At 36.4% G+C, this 21,719-nt stretch overlaps 4 protein-coding genes across 6 annotated transcripts; 2 read left to right on the forward strand and 2 right to left on the reverse strand.

Annotated features, from left to right (window-relative positions):
- Positions 1–300: 300 nt before the first annotated feature.
- LOC132281945 (peroxidase-like) lies at positions 301–1,021 on the forward strand. Its single transcript, XM_059783591.1, has one exon. It carries the CDS (start codon positions 650–652, stop codon positions 1,019–1,021), a length of 372 nt encoding a protein of 123 aa, XP_059639574.1. The 5' UTR covers positions 301–649.
- A 230-nt stretch (positions 1,022–1,251) lies between these two features.
- On the reverse strand, positions 1,252–12,070 carry LOC132284246 (F-box protein At2g17036-like). The gene is made up of 2 exons (XM_059786329.1): positions 12,007–12,070; positions 1,252–3,354 (listed from the first exon to the last, which is right to left on the reverse strand). The coding sequence occupies exon 2, from the start codon at positions 3,335–3,337 to the stop codon at positions 2,066–2,068; it is 1,272 nt and encodes a 423-aa protein (XP_059642312.1). The 5' UTR covers positions 3,338–3,354; positions 12,007–12,070; the 3' UTR covers positions 1,252–2,065.
- On the forward strand, positions 9,551–11,600 carry LOC132284247 (protein RETICULATA-RELATED 3, chloroplastic-like). 2 transcript variants are annotated; one of them, XM_059786330.1, is made up of 2 exons: positions 9,551–9,685; positions 9,968–11,600. In XM_059786330.1, exon 2 carries the CDS (start codon positions 10,048–10,050, stop codon positions 11,140–11,142), a length of 1,095 nt encoding a protein of 364 aa, XP_059642313.1. In that variant the 5' UTR covers positions 9,551–9,685; positions 9,968–10,047; the 3' UTR covers positions 11,143–11,600. The 2 variants fall into 2 exon arrangements, with proteins under 2 accessions (XP_059642313.1, XP_059642314.1); XM_059786331.1 differs by having other exon boundaries at positions 9,563–9,685; positions 9,974–11,600.
- A 363-nt stretch (positions 12,071–12,433) lies between the features above and the next one.
- LOC132284245 (putative zinc transporter At3g08650) lies at positions 12,434–21,375 on the reverse strand. Of its 2 annotated transcripts, none has more exons than XM_059786328.1 (6): positions 21,048–21,375; positions 19,150–19,902; positions 15,462–15,746; positions 14,583–14,711; positions 14,281–14,378; positions 12,434–13,509 (listed from the first exon to the last, which is right to left on the reverse strand). In XM_059786328.1, the coding sequence occupies exons 2-6, from the start codon at positions 19,633–19,635 to the stop codon at positions 12,696–12,698; spliced, it is 1,812 nt and encodes a 603-aa protein (XP_059642311.1). In that variant the 5' UTR covers positions 19,636–19,902; positions 21,048–21,375; the 3' UTR covers positions 12,434–12,695. The 2 variants fall into 2 exon arrangements, with proteins under 2 accessions (XP_059642311.1, XP_059642310.1); XM_059786327.1 differs by having other exon boundaries at positions 19,150–19,905.
- Positions 21,376–21,719: the final 344 nt, after the last annotated feature.

A 21,719-nucleotide genomic window follows, 5' to 3' on the forward strand; every position in this document is an offset into this window, starting at 1 on the left:
CATTTGTTCTTTAATGAAGTGTTTTGGTTCCTTTAGAACCATTTCCCATTTTGTAATGGCTAGTATTATTCTAATTGTTCTTTGTAATGTCCAGCTAGCTTATCCTAGCCAATATTTTATCTTGATCAATTTTCAGAATATTTTAGTAAAGCTGTTTTACTTGATAAATTCTCTGATTTCGATCTTCCCATTTTCTACTGACTTATCACTGTTATTCGGTGGTTGTTTTTAATTCCTGCTAACTTCCTCTGCTTTCCAGATCATTGATGTGTTTGTTTTCTTGGAAATTGCAGGCGCGCAGGTGGTCTATACTATCCTGTGCTGATGGGCAGAAGAGACAGTGACCGATCATACTTTCAAAGAGCTATGACTGAAATCTCAAAGCCAGACAGCAATATCAATAAAACGCTTTATTTGTTTGGGCTTAGAGGATTCGGTGAAAGGGAAACTGTTGCACTTCTAGGTATCCACTAAAATTTATTGTTTTCACATTCTCAAAATTGTACTCTCTCGAGTAAAATGATTTGAATTTGTTCTTTTGTTTGCTGAAGGATCTCATAATATAGGCAAAATTGGCTGTGACCAAGACTAAACAACTTCTTGGGGACTGGACAGCCAGATCCCCATTGCTGCTGATTTTATTGATGATATGATAACGAACTTTGGAGCTTCACCCATTGGATCAAGGGCTATGAATGAGTGTACTGTGGGGATGGGTTCCTACCTGGAATTGTTATCTGTTATCTCTTCTGGACCAGGCTTTGACTCTCATTACTATCAGAGTTTGCTGAGAGGGAGAGGGCTCCTCCTATTTGCAGACCAGCAGCTTATGGCAAACGAGAAGACAGCCGAAGCTGTAAGAGACTACGCTGCGGATGCAGCATTTTTCAGAATGGATTTTGCCAGGGCTATGGTGAAGTTGTCAAGCCTTGGAGTGCTTACTGGATCTCAAGGACAGGTCCGTCTCAACTGCTTCTTGCCTGTAGTTTCTAGTAAGCAGAACTTGCAAAGTAAACACTAATTTCTTCTCTTCTTATCAGTTTGAATATATATACTCCTTTCTATTGATTGCCATTTAGTACCCGCTTTTGGCTATCCTCATCTACTCATATTGGTCGCCATTTAGTACCCGCTTGTGGATTCTTGATGGATGTTTGGTCAAAGAATATGAGTGTGATTTGAAATGTTGGAATTTGGGGGTTTTATAGTTTTTACCCAAGACTAAGAAGATGAAAAGGTTTTGATGATAAAATTCTTAGTTGGACCAAACAGAAACCATAAAATTGTCCCTAAAGAAATTCAGTGCGACTCCCTGGACTAGTGGAGTATATAAATGTAGCCGGTGGGCTTTCTCATTTACTCAAAAGCTCAAGTTGTTGGGTCGTGTTGCATATTCACTCATTTACACACTAGAACCTCATCCAAATTCGATGTGGAACAAATTTCACTTGTAACATTCTCTAACATTTTTTAGAACTTTCCTTATTTATAATAAAAGGAACTTGACATTAAAAAAAAAAAAAAAAAAAAAAAAAAAATCATTTAAAAAAGAAATTGATAATTAAATGAAATATTGTTGATAGCCGGAACATTCACTACCATTGAGTCGTCTATTTATAGAATTCCTATTTAACCAATATATTTTACTATCCTATTTAGTTTTCTTGCAACAAATTGGCTGAGAATTAATACCTCGGTAGCATATAATACAACTAACTTTTTCAAGAGCGAATATGTGGGTCTTACAAAGTTTTGGATGAAGGAACCGTTAGAGAGCTGAATTGCACTGTATATGATAGTTTAAATCATGAGCTGATAGAGAAAAAGAGACCAGTACTTCCTTGGTCACCAAAAGATAAAAATAAAAAATAAAAATTGAATTCGATTCTGTCATATTTTATGACCATAAAGTGATATAACCAACAGCAAACAATATTTCCTTATAATTCTCACAAACATTATTTTTATACGAGAAAAAAATAGGTTTGTATAAGCACATAAAAATGAAAAACAACTAAACATTTTAGATTTAACCAAAAGATAATAAAAAAAATTAACTTTATAGTCAGTTTCCTAACATGGTTGGCACAATCCAAATTGAGGGTGGCATATCCTTATGTGAAGGATCAAAAGTGTAATGCGTCCCAAAACATTCATTCTCGATGTTGAAGATACCAATGTCACAACGACCAAATGGAGGATGAAAGTTAAGGTCTATATAGTCATCAGTGTAGTATATGGAATTTGGCTGGCAACCCGGCCATTTGGAAGCTGAAACAGAAATTGAATGATTATCTCCCAAAAATAGGGTGTCTCCGTCCAAACTCTTCATTTCAACCCGCTTAGGCCAACCCTGTTCAAGTTGTTCTAAGAGCAACTTGAAAACCTTAAACCTTAAAGTTTCATGCTGACAACTATTTTTATCATCATATTTTATAATCCTTTGCACAAGAAGTAAATCCCCGTTAGATGATTCGACAAGATACGTTCGCTCATTGCGCACATTAGTCTTTGGTGCAATTACCTTCACTTGAGCAGCCATACTCTCCCCATCCCTTCTATTAAGATCAACCATTATGATTCTACTCCAATAATCAACTGCAAAAATATTGCCTTTATAATATATAACATCATAGATGAGGTTAAATCTCTCTTTATCAATGTAAGTCCAAGCGTCATCTCCTGGATGAATGAATGCCAGTCTTCTATAACCACTATAGATCGCACTAACAATATAGTCATTAGGAGATGAAACAGGGTCAGCAGACAATGTAGCCTTCATAACTTCAAATTCAACTTCAACCTCATCAAGAGTTGTGTCATAATAATCGATTTCGTGTTCACTTTCAACATCATCTTCAACCTCACCAAGAGTTGTGTCATAATAATCGATTTCGGGGTCAAACTCAACATGATCTTCAACACGGTCAAATTCAGCACGGTCCATAATCGGAGGAAGCTGAATGGTATCACTAGAGAACGGATTGATTAGGGTTATGGCGAATGATTCTTCAACAGTAAACAACCAACCATGTGAAGAACCACAAAACCTCTTTTTGTACGGTATCCGTAATTCGAAATCATATAATTTATTATGACTAATGTTGTAAAGACTACGTCTTTCATTGCTATCTTCAGTAGAGACCATCAAAAATGGAACTTGTCTGCACCATTTATTTTCAAAGAATTTAACCTTGTTCTCCATTGCCATAGATAGCCATGGTTTGCAAACTGCACCAAAGCGAACACAATCGGAAATCGAAACCAATTTGTGCATAATCAAATCCAATAAGTGTTTTGGAAGATAAGCCCAATCTGATCCCTCCAATGAGTACATGTTTATTTCCAGAATCACTAAAAGGTAAACAAATCAAGAATTAAACCATCAGAATAGGTTGGCTAATGTCTACAATAATAAATTATATGCATATAATACGTAACACATACAGCAACTTAAATCTATTGCTATTTGTTTATATAACTAAAAATATATTAATATATCCGAATAAATTAGCATATGAATACATGATAGAATAATTGTAAATTCAGCTAATATAAAATCAAAACAACTCACCTGAACTCTGCAGTTAGCGATCAAAATCAAAGAACAACGAGTAAAGAGAATGTACATGCAGATATAATGCTACTGACCTATATATATATATATATATATATATATATATAGTGATAATTCTTTTCCTAATCAGAAAGCAATTTACATTAAAGTTCGTATAATCCTTATAGAAGGAGAATGAGTGGAGGAGTTTCTAAAACGTAGACGTTTTATACAGATTGACAAACTATAAAAACTAAATAAATAAATAAAAGTACACTGCAGTGGTCCAATAAAAGAGTGATAGTTTCTTGAATTAAAAAATAAGAGTAATTTGCACTAACACCTCAAAATTGTCCAAGCGGAAACCATAAAATTGTCCCTTGTGACTCTGGACTACTGGAGTATAGACTATAGTATAGTATAGTATATCCCTTTATTTGAACACTCAAATGTCTTGCCCTAATAAAGAGAAAAAGGAAAGAATATATATAGTTATATATATATATATATATATATATATATAATCCTACGACCTTAATAAAGAGAAGAATGAAGTGTGTGCGTGTGTTAGAATATTTCACAAAAGTACGTCGGAAAATGGGCCAGACCCAAACCCAAAACATAACTAGTTACAGAATCCAATAGTAAAGCCACAAAGAACAAGATGATATACAGTAAAAAGGAAAATAATAATAATTTGAAAACGTACAGAGATTTAATTTTTACATCCAAGAACCATATCTTCTTTGGCTTGATCCCTACGGCTTATTTTAAACATATACCTAAAAAAAAAAAAAAAAGGAAAAAAGAAAGAAAAAGAGAACCAACAAAAAAAAAAAATCATTATCAAATTTTGTAGGATTTTTATTTTTATTTTTTAATGAAAAAAAAAAACTAAAAACTAAAAACTTGCCAAAGAATTCAAAATCAAATAAAAAACACAACAAAACTATCTCGGATTAAATTACTGGATACGATCTATTGAAAAATCATCATCAAAATTTGTGGTTACAACCAACTAAAAAAGGCGGTGAAAAATCATGAACAAAACTTATCTGTCGTTAAAATCAAATAAAAACCAATCGAAACAAGGAAAAACAAAACCTTCTGGATCAAATTAGTGAATAAGTTGGATTGAAAAATCATGATGAAATTAAACGCAGAAACGTGGATTAAAGCTGTAAATGACCATGCATCTAATGACAATAATATATTTTAATGAGAATATATATATCATCTCTACCATAATGATTAATAAACACTAGGCAATAGAAGTAAGTGTGTGTATATATATATATATATGAAACAGAATGTGTAAAATAACCAGAAAAAGAAAACATAACATACTTGCAGGCGAAGGCCGAAGCACGAACTTAAATTACAAATTAACTTCTTCTTTTTTCGAACTGTAACTTACAAATTAACTTGATGATGGTGAATTATGAAATTGGCTATTAATCAGCAGAAAGTGAAAAAGTGAAGAACCAGTTATGGCAACAATTTTATTGATATGAACAAATTAAAGAGTCTTCATCAATAAAATTGTTTCCATAATGGTTTTTCAATGTGATACTTTCTTTAATCTCCATCGCTACCTAATCGATTTAATTGCTTCCTTCTTAATTTGCATGTATATTATATATTTGCCATATTTTATATATATATATATATATATATATATATATAAAAGAGTTAGGGTGTAATTATATATAGCGTAGGGTTTACGTTTCTCATAATTAAGCTACCAGTTATACAACATATACATATATATCTAATAATGTACCCTAGTATTAGTCTCGTAATAGTAGTATCTTCAAGTCTAAACCCTGGCATATTATATACTACGTATCTAGGGTTTAGCATAATTGTGCAGCGGCCTCCGTCTCCAGATCTTTTTATTTAAAGAATAATAATACTCTACCCATAGTAATGCTAGAGATCCCTCTCATTAAATGTAAGGATGTCAAAATTTAACATGACTCGAAACTTGTTCGGATGTGACAAGTAATGGAATATGTATGGTTATTATGTATAGGAGAGGAATGGGATAAATATGGTTATGTATGCCAATGGTACAGTGGGCTACGGAAGAGGAAATCACGCCACAGAACAAAGCATGAAAAAAAAAAAAAAAAGAAAGAGTTAACATGTGAAAAAATATAAAAATATAAAAAAGACGTACCAATTATTTGCCCGGACAAAAGCTCCAACCTAATAAGTTTTCAACAATACTACAATTGATGACAAATCTTATGACACGAGTAGTATATATAGGCAATAAACTATCTCCCATTTGTAATAGGAGTTTATTTGTATAATTCGTGGAGAAGTACAATCCAACGTTGGATGCGAAAAAGGAAATTTACAATTCAAAGACTAAATTGAATATTTTAAGTCCCAAAATAGGAGACAAGTCCGGTCAAATGCGGGATTCGAAGTGGGGCAATTGGTAGACACTAAAATTTCAATGAACTTTTATTTTGACAAATTGATCCATCAAATATGGGTCTCATGTTTAATTAAATTATTTTTTTTATAAGTAGATGTTTAATTAAATTATTTAATTTCTTAAACTTGGTCAACTTAAATTATATTTGAAATAATATTTTTATAGATAATTATCATAATATAACATACTCGGTCCGGGTCAGTTATAATTATGTCCTTATCCAGAGAGATGCCATCATCTTATATATTAATTCAAAAAGCCTATAAATAGAGGTATAGAGGATGGAGAAAAATTGAGAATTCTTTAAATAATAGCGTATCCGGAATATTACAGCAGCGTATACAAATTTTTGGCACTACCTGGGTGGGCATCAGCAAGACTTACCGAAAACAAAAGCAAGACTGATTGAAAACCAATCTTGTATCATATCTCCCTCTCAACGTTAACAGTGAAGGTTTGAGTCAAAATAAGTAGGTATATGCTTACCAATGATTTTTATTTAATAATATAATAATAAAAAATATTAATAATACTAGTAAAATAATATTAAATCTAATTAGAAAAAATATATATATAATATTTAAAAAGAAAATGATATTTAGGCAGACGGATTTGCCAGATTTATTAAACAGAATCCTATGTGGGGACTAAAAAAACGCGTCCTCTCTCTCTCTCTCTCTCTCTCTGTCCTCTCACCTATTTATATATACTTAAATACGTGTAGGAAACTTTGGAAACTAATAAAACATAAATTCTATCTCCTAAAATTGGAAAGAAACCTAAATAGTAACCCACCACCGTTACTATCTCTCCGGATCTCTTCTCAGTTCAAGACCCACCACCGTTCCGTCCACCGTCGACAGTTCCGGCTTATTCACCGCAGTCTACCACCGCGGCTCAGACCGTATAGGCGGGCAAGGAGAAACCGTAGACTTGGAGGACGGATAGGCGGAATCGCCGTACCTGAAGTCTTCAGTCCTTACTACCCGCCGTGCAATTGCAAAAAAACTGGAGTTTTTCTCCACTTTAAGATGTTGGGTGATGGTTGCCGGAGCGTTGCTAGAGTTGGGTGATGGTTGTGACATCGTGTTGAGCCGGCAGAAGAATGATGAAGACGACGTTGAGATTGAGGACGTTGGGTGTCGGTGACCGGCGATCTTCATATTAGTTTGTTACAAGGAGAGAATGAATAGACAACGTGTGAGATGTTTTTTTTTTTTTAATTTATGTTGAGGATGTTGATGCCAAATTGAATTAATTTTTTGTCTATTGGTCGGCCACATATATTTTGCCCAAGGGGTGCGATTGGGTTGGGAACCCGAACCCAACTCGAGTTCAGTCCGATTTTTCGCGAGTTTGGTCAATTATTTTTACAATTAGAATTGAGTTTGGGTTAAAAAATCTTAACCCGAATTGAATTATGGTTAGGTTTGGTTTGAAGTGTTAGCAATTTGAGCCAACCCGAACCCGAATTATAATATTATTTTCATAAATATTTTTACTTTAAAATACACTATATATAATATTTAAACTATAATTACTTCTTCTTTTTTTCAACACCATTTGTTAAATCTTAACTTATTGTATGTTAATATTTAGGAGATTTAATTTTTTAAGAATTTGTTTATAATTTATTAAAAATTTACAAAAAGTCTTTGAACTTTTTTTTTTATTTAAGAGTAATTTAATCTAAAACTAATTAAAGATTATATTAAATTTTCGGTGTGAATATTAGCCATATGAGTAACTCGAATTAACTCGAAATTTTAATATAAAATCTAAATCCGAGTTGTAAGTCCGAATTTAAAAGTAGAAGAATGGGTTTGACTCAAATTAAGTAGTTAGAATTGAAAATAAGGTTACAATTAATGTCACGGGCCTAGAGATTTGGCGCAGCGGCATGACCCATGTGGCACCAAGGCGTTGCTTCAGCTCGCACAAGCGCCCTGATCAGCCACCACGACCTGCCTTCCCAAAGATACATGCTGACTGGTTTCGGCCTGCCTTGGCTTCGTCAGGGAAAAGGCTCCAGCTCCCGACCAGTTTATGCAGGGATGGCCAATTCCCTTCTTCATAGTCAAGCCACAACTAGCGACAAACACCTCGAACTGATCCGAGTCGACTTACCTGAACTCTGAAGAGGCACCATCTTGTGGTCCTGCACGCCCCTTCCCTGGAACCATTCCCAGTCAATGAATGTTCTTAGCCAACCAGCATTCGTGTCTTCTATGCTCATGGCGTCGTTAGGAATCACAACGTGACACTCTCCCACCTGAATGCTGCGACGCCCTCGTCGCAGTACAGCGCTGACTCCACTGTGTCTAACATTCCAAAGTCTCTCTCCTCCAAGTTGGATGCTCGCCTGCCCACTATTGCTTCCTTGTACAACCCCTAGCTGCACTCGCCCAATGACAGGGTTTCGGGTTAAAAGGAAGCCCACTTCTTCGGGACACAACCCCACGTTATGTCGCCTCCGCGACACCCTGAGCAAACAAGGGCCTTCCGGCTGACTTGATACCCACCCTTCACAATGGTTTGCATACCTCTTGAACTTGCAAGAACTTTGGTGCGCGCAGCCCTCCGGCTTCAAAGAACGCATCTTCTTGGGGAGATGAAGGCTCTCCTCCAACAGCATTGATTGCCCACCGAAGTTTTAGTGCATCCACTTCATTCTCAAGACCCCCGGATCGACAAGGAGGCACACCTCTGTGCTTTGCCCCAAGTCCTGCTCTGATACCATTTGTTACGGGCCTAGAGATTTGGCGCAGCGGCACGGCCCATGCAGCACCAAGGAGTTGCTTCAGTTCGCGCAAGCGTCTTGGTCAGCCACCACGACCTGCCCTCCCAAGGATACATGCTGGCTGGTTTCGGCCTGCCTTGACCTTGTCAGGGGAACGGCTCCAGCTCCCGACCAGTTTGTGCAGGGATGGCCAACTCCCTTCTTCATAGTCAAGTCCACGACTAATGACAAGCACCTCGAACTGAACTGAGTTGACTTGCCTGAACTCTGAAGAGGTACCATCTTGTGGTCTTGCACGCCCCTTCCCTGAAACCATTCTCAGTCAATGAATGTTCTTAACCAACCAACATGCGTGTCTTCTATGCTCATAGTGTCGTTAGGAATCATAACGTGACATTGAGCTCAAGTTTATCATTTCATATAATAAATTAGACTCGAGTTGTTTCTCAAGTTCGTCTAATCCGCTCGAATTATCGCCCTAATTCTGCCTAACAAGTAGGTCCCACTGCTCAGCCTTAATATCACGACCCTATTTAAAAACTTGAAGATTCTTAACCAACAACTTGAGCTAGAGTTAAAGTCCAATATTACGTGTCCTATCTGATTTGAGTAATTGTTTTGACACACAACTAAATATAAGTATAAAATAATAAAAATACTAAATAACTTTAACAGACTTGCCACGTGTTAATGTAAAGAAGGGGCGGGAGTACATACGACAATAAGTGATGATGTCATGGGTTAGGGTTTTAGAGTCCCAACTTGTTTCACCTACTACTTAAATCGTAACTATATTTTTTTACAAAATGCCTCACTTCACTGTTGAGTGTGCGCGAAAGACACAGGAGGACCCAATTCTATCCGCAGCACGGCTCCAAAATTCAATCACAGATTCTCATAGATTGTTTCATCAGATCCAAACCCCTGCAGATCTGATCTGGTTAGCAAAATCAACCCCCCTTTTTTTTTTTCTTCTTTTTTTGTCAATCTGTTTGCCTGTATTGAGTTTCAGTTTTCTCTCCTCCTTGTATTATCATTGTTGCATCTGTAGAATTTTTCTACTTCGTTCATTTGTTTTTTAAATCTATAAATGTGTATGTGTATATATATATGTATATGAAATTTGAATTTATAAGATGCCTGATTTTTCTCATAATCTGTTGTTTAATTGTTTAACATTTGATAGATGATATAATTTATTTATTTGTCAATTTTTTCCCAGTTGCAGGATTGTTTTGGTTTGAATCTATATATATAGGAGTGTGTGTGTATATATATTTTCTGGGTTTTGTGGCTGGAAAAATGGCATCCATGGCGCAGCTCCATTACTCCCCTTTATCTGGGCATTATCACTCTCTCACCAGAAATCACCATTTTTCCAGTCAAAGATCTAGTTCTGAAGCCCTATCTTTCCCAAATTCTTCATCGCCTTTCACGCCTCAATACCCCTCTCTTTGCTCTCCCCATGGAAAAATTTCGGATTTTAACTTGCTGGGAAAATTCCAAATTTCATCTGTTGGTGGCGGTGATGGGATAGGACGGGGAAGCGGCGGCACTGGTGGCGGCGGTGGTGGTTGGAGTGCAGATGGATCCGATGATTCATCATCCGGGGGAGGTTTTGGACCCATAGGGGCTTTTTTGAATGGATGGAGAGCAAGGGTTGCAGCGGATCCACAGTTCCCTTTCAAGGTTCTAATGGAGGAAATAGTGGGTGTTAGCGCATGTGTTCTTGGGGACATGGCTTCTCGTCCTAATTTTGGTCTCAATGAGCTTGATTTTGTTTTTTCAACTCTGGTTGTAGGGTCCATCTTGAATTTTGTTCTTATGTATCTATTGGCACCCACCATGTCTTCTTCCACCCCGAGACTCCCTTCCATTTTCGCCAATTGCCCCACAAGCCACATGTTTGAACCGGGACCCTATGGTTTACTGAATCGGGTTGGGACTTTCGTGTATAAAGGAACTCTGTTTGCTGCTGTTGGATTTGCAGCTGGACTTGCTGGAACAGCTCTTTCAAATGGGCTGATTATGATGAGAAAGAAAATGGATCCGAATTTTGAGACACCGAACAAGCCGCCTCCCACTATTTTGAATGCTACTACTTGGGCAATGCACATGGGTCTGAGCAGTAACTTGAGATACCAAACGTTGAATGGAATCGAGTTTTTGCTTGCCAAGGGGCTTCCACCTGTAGTATTTAAAACCTCAGTCGTCATATTGAGAATGTTGAATAATGTTCTTGGAGGGATGTCATTTGTAATCTTGGCAAGGTTAACAGGAGCTCAGAGCGTTGACGGTGGGAAAGCAGTTATAGCTGAAGAAGGATTAGCTGCAGAGAAGGAGAAGTTAGTAAACGAGAATGAGGATTCGCAGAGCAATCTTTCTTCTTCGAAGTGATTTGGTTCATCTCATTGGCTGTCTTTAAATTTGTGTTTTTCTTTTCTCTTTTTTCTCTGAATAAATCGGACTTGGTGGTTATTGTATGCAAAATGATGACCTAACTTCATGGCGTCCTAGTTGGTAAATCCAGCAGGCATGGACCTGCTGATTTGTAAAGTGATATGCTACTGCTGAGGAGTCTGAGTCGTTAATAATTTTCCGGTTCTGTCCACAATTAGCAGTGTGGTGGCTTCTAATTAAATTTGTATGTCAACACACATAAACTGGGCTGTTAATTGAGATTTGGTGATTAACAGCCTTAATCATTGACGAGCAGACACTTAAAGAAGGTAGGGTGTCATTTGGGTGATTGGCTGGCTCCCCATTGTTCACATTGTCTGCTAGTTGTGATGGTTATGAGTTGAATTTGCAAATTTTATTACAAGCAGTTAATTTTGAATCTTTTTTATTCTCAAGTAGTGTTTCTTTCTCCCTAATCTTTTAGTTAATATGTTTGCTACAGTAGATATTGAAATTATATCTTGAATGATTTTTCTTTTATTTTGCAGAGTTACATTTCTGCATATTTTTTTTACATTGGCAAGATACAACACACTTGTACAGCTCAAAACCCCTGACCTCCTCTTTGAGGACAAGGAGGTTATACCATTGGACTAGATGTTGTTCATATTTAATGCAGTATAATATGATGTTATGTAATCTTTGAGCAAATTGTGAAGTTAGTTTGGTGATTTAACAGAGGAATTCAAGTGCGTTGGAGGAATTTGGTAGTATATTTATAGGTGTGGTTGGTATGGACGAAATGCCAAAGGTACATAAATTAGTGGGTTGCTGCAGCATGTGTTGCAAACTGACAGATACCTGGGTATTTGCAACTTCTGATGCAAGAGCTCTGTCACTTTTTATGTCCTCTGTGTCAAAAACAAAACAGTCAACATTTTAGTTGATCTGCAAACAAAAAAAAAAATAAACAGAAACAAATTTTCATGACTTGAGATGAAGAACTCTTCTTTAGATTTTGAAATGCAATCATATGCCATGTTATCAATATCATATTCCTATACTGAAATTGTCCCATCATAAAAAATAAAATAAAAAAAAGACAAATTACTTTTTTTCACCCATTCCGAATAATCACATCACAGTCATTTTGTTAGATGATGCATGAGAATAAATCAGAGTCTCTGTTCATCATATATGTAAGGAGTCCTAACTCAACCCCATTTGTGGGCTAAAGAGTAAATATTCTATTTTAAAATTCTCTCTGCATATAATGAAGTCAAAATCGAATGAAAGGGCTCACCTATCATTTTAAGGTAAAGAAATACATAGGGAATGTGCAAGCAATATATTATTTTCCTTCTCTCCTTGCACAGTGAGATATTATCCTCTATAATTCTTTCCTTTATCCTACTCTCCCCAAACTCTAGTCTACAAGCATTACAACATCCTCTATTCCATTTTTGTACCTTAACTTGTATGCAGCATGGCTGGGCCCAAGTGAGTTCACATCTGTGCAGTTACATCGTGCATGAGCTCCGACATCATCATCATCTGACAGCTTCTGGTGCAGAGTTGCAGTAAGGCGTGTGCAAGCAAACCAACTTAGTGCATGTTAGGCAGACGCTGGCGATTCCAATGCCTGTAATCAGCCCAAAACTGCTCTTCTTTGTGTCCAATTTCACTGCTCTCCCAACTATGTGGCCAAAACATGGGAGTAATCCCCCACATGCAAACACCATCAGATGGTCCAGGCCACTATAGTCAATTCTTGCGAGTATCGCTCCAATTGCAGATAACGGGCCCACAAACCCAATTAGCGCAGAGGCTGCAAGGGACCCCTGCCAGCTATCAGTTGCGCCAAAGATGCAGCTAGCTACAGCAGCACCCCTTGGGAGACCATGCAACGAGACTGGAAGGACCATGTGTCGACCAAGACCATAAGCTTTAGGTGCAGCCACTCCTAATGCAAGTCCCTCAGCCAGAGCATGGAGGGCAACTGCCACACATGACAAGAATGACTGAAGTGTGAGGGCACTCATTGGAAAGCCTGTTACTGCAGATAAGGTATCCGCTGAAGTCTTTTTGCGGATTGCAAGCCTCAAAGCACTGGAAGTTGAAATGTGGACAAATGCAGATCCCATGGCAAGCAGCACAACCAGGGGGAAAAATCCCATCTTTGAAGACACAAGTAGCTGTAATGGTCGCCAGGCACCAAGGACAAAGGCAATGCCAGAGGCTACACCACTCAGAAGAGCATGCTGAAGACGGAAAGCAAGAGCAAATGCAACAAGAACAATGCCACCAAGCAATGGCCCAAGACCAAAAAGCAGTGAAACAAAGAAGCCAGAAACATCCTCCAAGCTGCATATGAAGCAATCGAAATTTAGTTAAAAGCGGAGAATGCTACCACTATTATGCTTCAACTTGTGCCGTTTTTACCCCAAAGTATGATCAGTTAGATAATTTTGGGGGTAAGGATGGATACCGGTTTTACAACCTAATCCAAAGCCGAGTGAAAACACAGGGTGATTAGTTGCTTTTTCACAGCTTGACACTTTTGGTATGGTCAGATGGGTTAATACATCTTTGTGGGGGATTAATATATATATATATAAGAAAAAAAATTTTGCTTAATATTAAGAAGTATGAACGTTAACGGCAGTGATTGCAAGGGCGGAAGGGGCTATATTGGTCATTGTAAAATTCACTTAATTTGACGAAGCCGAGACAAGAGAATGTCCCAAAGGGTATTCTTCGTATTGGAGTAAACATAGTCTCTTGGATTGTGCCTTGAGGTTATTCCTCACAGTTTGAGGTGATTTTCATACGCATTATAAATTTTTTGTTTTTACACCATGTAAAATTGTAAATTTATCACCCCTCCTGTATCAAACAAAAGGTAATGATGTAAAAAAATTAACTCATCCATGCCTAATGAATGAAGCACTGGTGATACTTTTTTAGAAGAACGAGGAATACACTTCCAGCATATATGAAGTGAGTAATTTAATATGCCAGATTACCACTTTAGGGATGTAACTGGGGGCAAAATAAAATAACAAAAACTACTTCAGAGAATCACTTATGTACCATAAGCAGATGGTCGACACTTCCGTACTGGAAACAACTTACCCATAATTATGACTGAAATTTTGAAATACAACACCGAGAGCTTCCATAAATGCAACTGAAAGCGTAGCGGCCGATGCAACATGAGCTGGAGAGGCTTCCTATAATCCAAAAAAGATATTCAGAAAATAACTCATCAAAGTTTTAGACATGAAAAAATTCGTAGTATCAGAGAAATTATGAGAAAACGAACCCATTAAACTATTGTTTATTACAAGAAAAGATGTACAGCAGTACTAGACAATGGGGAGGTGCGCAAGGGATCCTTAAGATCAAGTAGTCAACCAGAAAACCAGGCATTTTACCTTGAATCCATCTGGAAGGACCTCTGCAATCACCATCCAGATCATGCACCCAGCAGCAAAGCCCGTACAAAATGGCAGGAACTTGTTAAATGCATCTGCACATATGAATGAAGGGACTGCTACTATAGGCTGCAGCAGTGAAAGATTTGAGAGGTCATTGGGTTGAAACTAGAGACAAATTAAGCATACGTACAAGGAAAAAGAGTAAAACTTGAACCTCTTAGCAATTCATATAAAATTAAAAGCCCGAGATTCCTCTTATGCTTGTGGTTCGGTTATCAACAAAATAAAAGGCCTCTTGATGGCAAGAAAATAAGAGGGGTAGTTTGGTACTGCTACTTTTTTGTGTTTTATGTTTACTATTTCTGTTTTCTTAGTTTATGTTTTGATTATAGTTTCCTAAAAGATGTTACATTTTATGCCACTTCCCTGTGATTCGGCCCTTCTGCTTTCAAAACAACATAGGTTGACATTTTTTTGCACTTCCATTTTATGGCTTGTTTTGGATGTTGTTTTCAATGTTTAAAAAGAAAAGCAGCGATACCAAAACCGCTTTCCGCTTTGCTTCCGTTTTTTGGTTTTCACAACAGAAAAACACAAAACAGAAGCATTACCACACCACATCTAAGGTTTTGAATACTGTGATGTTGAGTTTACAACATATTCTACAAAAATCAAGTCAAACATAGTATAAGAAGATTTGTACAAATCCTGAAGGAGACAAGGTCGTTATCCAGGTCCAGTTCTATTATAAATCCATTTGCTTTTGATATCTCATATATCTATTTCCATGAGATAAGAATAAATATATGATCTCCGGATCCATTTGCCCGTGCTACTAGTACCACATTCAGTAACCAAAAAGTGTATATATATTACCTGAGGCAATGATGTAATTACACTCCATAACATTGCCTTTTGTGGAGAAACACCCCTTGTTGCAAGCACCATACTCACAGCTAAGCCCTCTGGTATGTTGTGTACAGCAATGGCCAAAGTTACCAAAATTCCCTGGGATAAACCTTTTGAGCCAGCAAAGGATACTCCAACACCAGACCCCTCTCCAAATGAATGAAGAGTCATGATGCCAACAACAAGAATGACTTTAGCTGCATCTGCTCCTTTTATGTCCAACATACTTACTTCACCATATTGCTCAAGAAACTGAACATTAGAATAAAAATGTAAAATAATGATATGCCATCACATGTATTGAACAATCAATAAGATAAACCTAGTTACAGTTTTTCTATGAGCTAAATTTTCCAAGAGGAAACTGACATGTGAATGAGAAATTCATTTAACTCAAACTTTGGATTAATTAAGTTTGAAAGTCACAAACATGTAACTGGAATCTGACATGTGCTGTAAGCATGTAACATTTAAGTATTTGACTTAAGATCTAAGGGAAAAAAAAAAAAAAAAAATTGTACTTGGCTCATTTAATACCTATTAAAGAAGAGGAAAATTCCGGGCTGAGTAGAGTAAAGCGACATGCACATCCAACACTAGTCAACCAGCCTTACCATTTTTTTTAACTATATTATGGCAATTCCACTCACTAATAAGTGACGCATACAGGCTGAAGTGTCTAAAATCTCACTGATGATTGGCATTTACTGGAAGCACAGACCAACCCCCCCCCCAAAAAAAAAAAAAAAAAAAGGGAACTTTGACATAGAAGATTTATTGGAAGCTTCCCATTCTCCTACGCTTTTAGTCAGACCCAGCTATCGCTACCAATAAAAATGGACCACTGAAATACCCTACGTTATAAACACGGGGAATTTCAAAGGAGCAGCAAGAAATTTTCTGTGGACTGACTTATATGGAGGCGGACAGATTTCAAACAGCATAGTAATTAGTCACACACCAACAGGAATTGACCATATGTAGCAAACCTGGTGAGATAAAACTGATTGAATGAATCACAAGTACCTCTCTCCACTCAATTACATCTTTTGAGAAGCCATGCCAGATAATTAAACACATATCCGAGATCACTAACCCAAATATATATATATATATATATATCAAAAGTATCTCAGTGCACAAGCACAGGATTTCCACACTTTCAGTCATAACAAGTCTTTGTTTAACATGAATATGACTATAATACGCAACTAACCAACTACTACCTAAGGCTGCAAATGAACCGAGCTGTTCATGAACAGCTCGGGCTCGGCTCGTTAAAAGCTCGGTTCGGGCTCGTTCGTGAAATAAATGAGCCGAGCTTGAACACATTTTTTAGGCTCGTTTAGTAAACGGGCCGAGCTTTAGCAACGCTAAGCTCGGCTCGTTAGGCTCGTGAACAAGCTCGTTTAGCAAAATGATTAATTTTTATTTTATACTAATATACAATTATGTGGCCCATTTAATATAAAGCCAATCTAAATACATATTCATCAGCCCAATTTCATTTAACATTAAGCCCAACTTTCCTTCACCTTAAGCCCAAGTCTACTTAACCTATTACATTTACCCTATCATCATTATATATATCTTTATATCAGGCGTTATTTTCTGACCAAATTCATTACAGCAACCGTTCCTCCAATCTTCACAACGTCGCTTCTTCCTCTCTAGCACGCCGTTGACTGTCTCCAACAAAGCTTTGCAATATTTGCTATGAAACCCTAAACAAATCTTGCAACATCACTCCTCTAATCCCATCCCTTTCAACATCGATTTCCTCTCTTACAGTGAGGGTTTCCAATAGATCTCTCTCTCAGATTTCTCTTTGGATCCCGATTTCTCAATTCCAATATAGTGTTGGGGAGATCAGAAAAATGATCGGAGAATGCAAAAGTGATGCTCTTCGATCCATTGTCAAAACAGTATTAGATCTAAAGGTTTTTTGTTTTTTTTTTTTTTTTTCTTTTCATTTTGGCTTGAAGGCGAGCCCGAGCTTGCCAAAATATTGGCGAGCCGAGCCTGAGCCTAGTTTGGCCAAGCTCGCCCGAGCCTGAGCACCCTCCTGAAATTGGCGAGCCGAGCCCGAGCAAGGTAAAGCTCGGCCCGGCTTGGCTCATTTGCAGCCCTACTACTACCAGATATGCCATGACAAGCAGGAAGTTGACCAAATATAAAGGTGCTATTGATTTAAACCCAACTTACTAACATTGGCTTCAGTAGTCCAGGAAGTAGAGGAAGCAGTTAAGATCTAGATTCTTCTAGTACTAGTTTACTACCCAATATATACATAACACATCCCCATGGTTGTATGATTCCTGAATATGTTTATCCATGTCAAGCACTTAAACTCCTAAAGCTATGATTTGTCACTCACTAATTTCATTCTTTCATTATATTTAAGTTCCCCCATAACACACCAAGTTTGCTTCATACTGTTCTCCAAACATCAATATCTCCACATGCCACAGGACATGGAGGGCCAACTAATATTAGAAATTATGAACATGCAAAAAACTCTATTTGCACTTCATTAATGGTAATACCACTTCAAGAGGCAAACATGTATTACTATCAAAAACAGTACTTCATATATGCATATTTTTTTTATAAAGAATTTAAGTTATAAATTAAGTTTTATTATTCACTATCCATTTTAATTTTAAAAGGGGAGGCATTGCTCAATGCAAAAGTAAAAGCTTGGACTGATAATATTCTGGTTGCAGGTTTGAGTCAAAGAACAACCTGTTTGTCCAAAATTATGTCAAGGGTTAAGTTCCTCTTCAATCTTCCCCTCCAAGCACTCTTTGAAGGCAGGAAATAAACTGGCTAATATCCTTTATTTATTTTAAGTTATTGCAGTGAAACTCTCTATAGCATTGATCGGAGGGATGCATGGGGCAAAACCAATCTTTGTAAGAGATAAACATTATACGATATCCCTCTCAGATAATTTTTATCCGGAGAGGAAGTATAATAGCTGGAAATTATTTCATTGCAATCTTTTATAATAATGGCAGAAAGTAGGAACCAGGATATATTTTTGACAGCTAGCAAAAACAGAAATTAGAAAAGTTTAAATATATTTGCCAAAAAAATAAATGAACAATACATGCTATGAATCACTAGATTAGAGAGCATAACCTGAGGAATGAATTTTTATAATCTCAATGACAACAATTCTTCTATTTTAACCTGGAATGCCATGTTAAACCTCCCAAATGTAGGTTTGTAGGACATGTGTGAATAGAATCACTTGTATAATGCAGTTCAGGTTTTTTAAAATGACAAAATCAGACACCAACACCTGTGCTACACAACTATTACTTTAATTGTATCATGTATTAGGACAACAGTGAAATGTCATAGCAACAGTCATCCTGAAACAATAATGACAATTATAATAGTAAGAAAAATTTTGGGCATGAAAGTTATTGAAATGATGATGATCGCAATAAAGACAATAGCAACAATAATGACAGTTGTAATACTAAGAAAAATTATTAATGGAACAACAGTGATGACAATGATAATAGTAATACCAAAAATAAACAAATTCAAGAATAACATCAAACACATTTCAACCTTCAAGAAGCAGAAACTGAATCTTAAAGTGAAAAGGGGAAAAATGAACATGAAACAACAGAGTTTTTACCTTCTTACAAAGCCAAATGAAAATGCCACCCGTCAAAATCCCAATCACAACCCAATTACCACTACCATGGTCCTGTCCTTCCTGTATCAAGTCAAAGCTTGCTGCTAACATCACCCCAGCAGCCATTCCATTGCATATTCCAGCCCACTGGGGATCAAGCTCCACGAAAAAGAATGGCACTGCACCTAAACCAGTAGCAGCAGCCATTGCCAGTGTGAAAAATGCAACTGTGGATGCTGAAACTTTGCTATTCCCACCCATCCATTCACCTGGTCCATTTATAGTGCTATGAGAAGGATAGGCATCTGTTGTATTGGTGCCATCTAAAACACTTCCTCCTATATTCCTCAACGCAGGGGCTTTTAACTGTTGTGGAATTTCTTTTTCTGACTCTCCCATAACATTCCCACTAAACACTACAACAAACAGCAAAAATAACAGGATCTGTTTGAATTTTAATCCCATCCTTATCTCTATATACATCATAAAAGATCAGTATTTCAACTCTGCAATCTCAAGTAATGAATCAAACGATGTTGTTACAGGAGTAACAGAATCATTGGTGTCTCAACAGTCTCAATTTAATCTCATCAAAACCCACTTCACCCTAATCTCCAGGAGCACAAAGATCAAACAAAAAATTTCAGATAAACAGCATTTCTCGAAATATAGCTTGATGATGGTCAAATCACTTGATTCCAGCTAGATATTAGGAGCCAAAGACTAATGCTAAAATCACTCCTAGATCAGCCCCTGCTGAATTCCAAACATGAATTCTCATAAGAAGAAAAATAAATAAATAAATAAATAAATAATAGTATACTAATATGGATATGAAATCAGCATACAAAAAAAATAATAATAATAATAATAAAATAGGACAAAATTGGCAATTCCTTCTCATAGTTGTGGCCATTCTGTGTTAATTTTTATAGAGACAGGCTGAATGATAAATTACCTATATGCTAATAAAACTGTAGTTCATTCACAAAACGATATCCACCCATACTCCATAATCACATGAATGTTTAACTAAGCTCTAAAAGCCATTCATGAACTTTCTAGTAATATTCATTCTCAAGGTTAATTGGCTGTTGTATAAAGATCTAGAAAAGCAGAGCTCATCGCATTCTGAAGCATAAATAAATCGAATATGAAAGGGAAATTTCAATTTTGCGATAACTTCTTGCAGTAAAATCCCAAGGAATATCTATAAACTTTTAAAACTATTAATTAACTACCCAATGCTACTATTTTTCAAAGGAAAATCAGCTTGCTAAAAGTACCTATTATCCTATTCCAAAAATCATACCATCTCCTAAAACCCCAATTCACATCTAACAGAAACAACAAAAATCAGTAATTTACCGATAATAACCAAAACTGACTCAATCTTCAATCATCAATATCAAAGTGAAAAAAAAAAAAAAAAAAAATGAAAGACATTTTCTCAGAAAGAAACCAAATTTCTAGCAATACCCAAATCCACCAACAAAACCAACACAATGCTCACCAACCCAAAAGCAAAAAATGGATTTTACAAAGAACCAAAATTTCAACAATTGACCTCCTATATATATATATATATATATATATATATATATATATTATAATTTGTAAACGATACAAGCATAGATTGAAATGATCAATCAGCCCTTTTAGCCAAATTGAATTCAGATTAGCGCAAATTACCGATTGTTTGAGAAAGACTTACTCGACCAAAATAACCCTAAAACTGCAATTTTTGTAGTGAAATAATAATTGTTCAAAGAAAAGTTAAAACAGAAGCATTTATTTTTTTTACTTTAATGGGCACGATGTTTTCAGAATAAAGAAAGACAAAAACAGCAAAGCAGAAGTCAAACAAAACCACCGTTGACGACAGAGCAACCGCATACCCGAAACAGGAGTAAATAAAATTCTGTTCCGTCAGCTGATCCTTTGGTTGACGACGGAAAACCGGTTTCCTTCAAAAGCGGAAAGCGGTTTTCCGGCGGAGTGAGATTTTATTGTTATAAGCAAAAACAAGAAGAGTAGTATAATATTTGTTGATCTGGACAAAGAAAGAGGACGAAACGAAAAGAAAGCAAAGTGGTAGTGACGAAGAGCAAGTGAGGAACAAATGCAAATGCTCGTGACCGTCAAATATTGAACGGTTTGATTCAATATTGGTCAGGTGGTTTCTACCTGTCTTTTCGTGGCTAACTCTATTTAGATTGTGTTGTAATCACGCCACAATTATATGATGATATTCTTAACAATAAAAAAATTATGGTTTGAGGTGGGGTACGCGATTTCGTATTAAATACTAGTGGCTGTGAGTTAAAGTTTTTGAAATAGACCATTAATATGGGATCTAGGTAGTAGCTGTCTTCATTTATATCTAAAGGATTTATTAAAAGAAAAATTATTAGATAATTATGAATTATTTGACATTTAGTAACTTAATTTAATCTAAACTGTTAATATAATAATATATTTATGTGAGATCATTTTTTTAGTCTAAACTGAATTAGTCATCTTTCAAAATCATTTAATAATTTCTCAAATTAAACAGTTGGGGGAGAGGC

The sequence above is a fragment of the Cornus florida genome, unplaced genomic scaffold (genome assembly GCF_030987335.1).
Source record: "Cornus florida cultivar Cherokee Brave unplaced genomic scaffold, ASM3098733v1 CherokeeBrave_3.0.0_Hap2_Chr11, whole genome shotgun sequence".
In the NCBI taxonomy this organism is placed as follows: Eukaryota; Viridiplantae; Streptophyta; class Magnoliopsida; order Cornales; family Cornaceae; genus Cornus; species Cornus florida.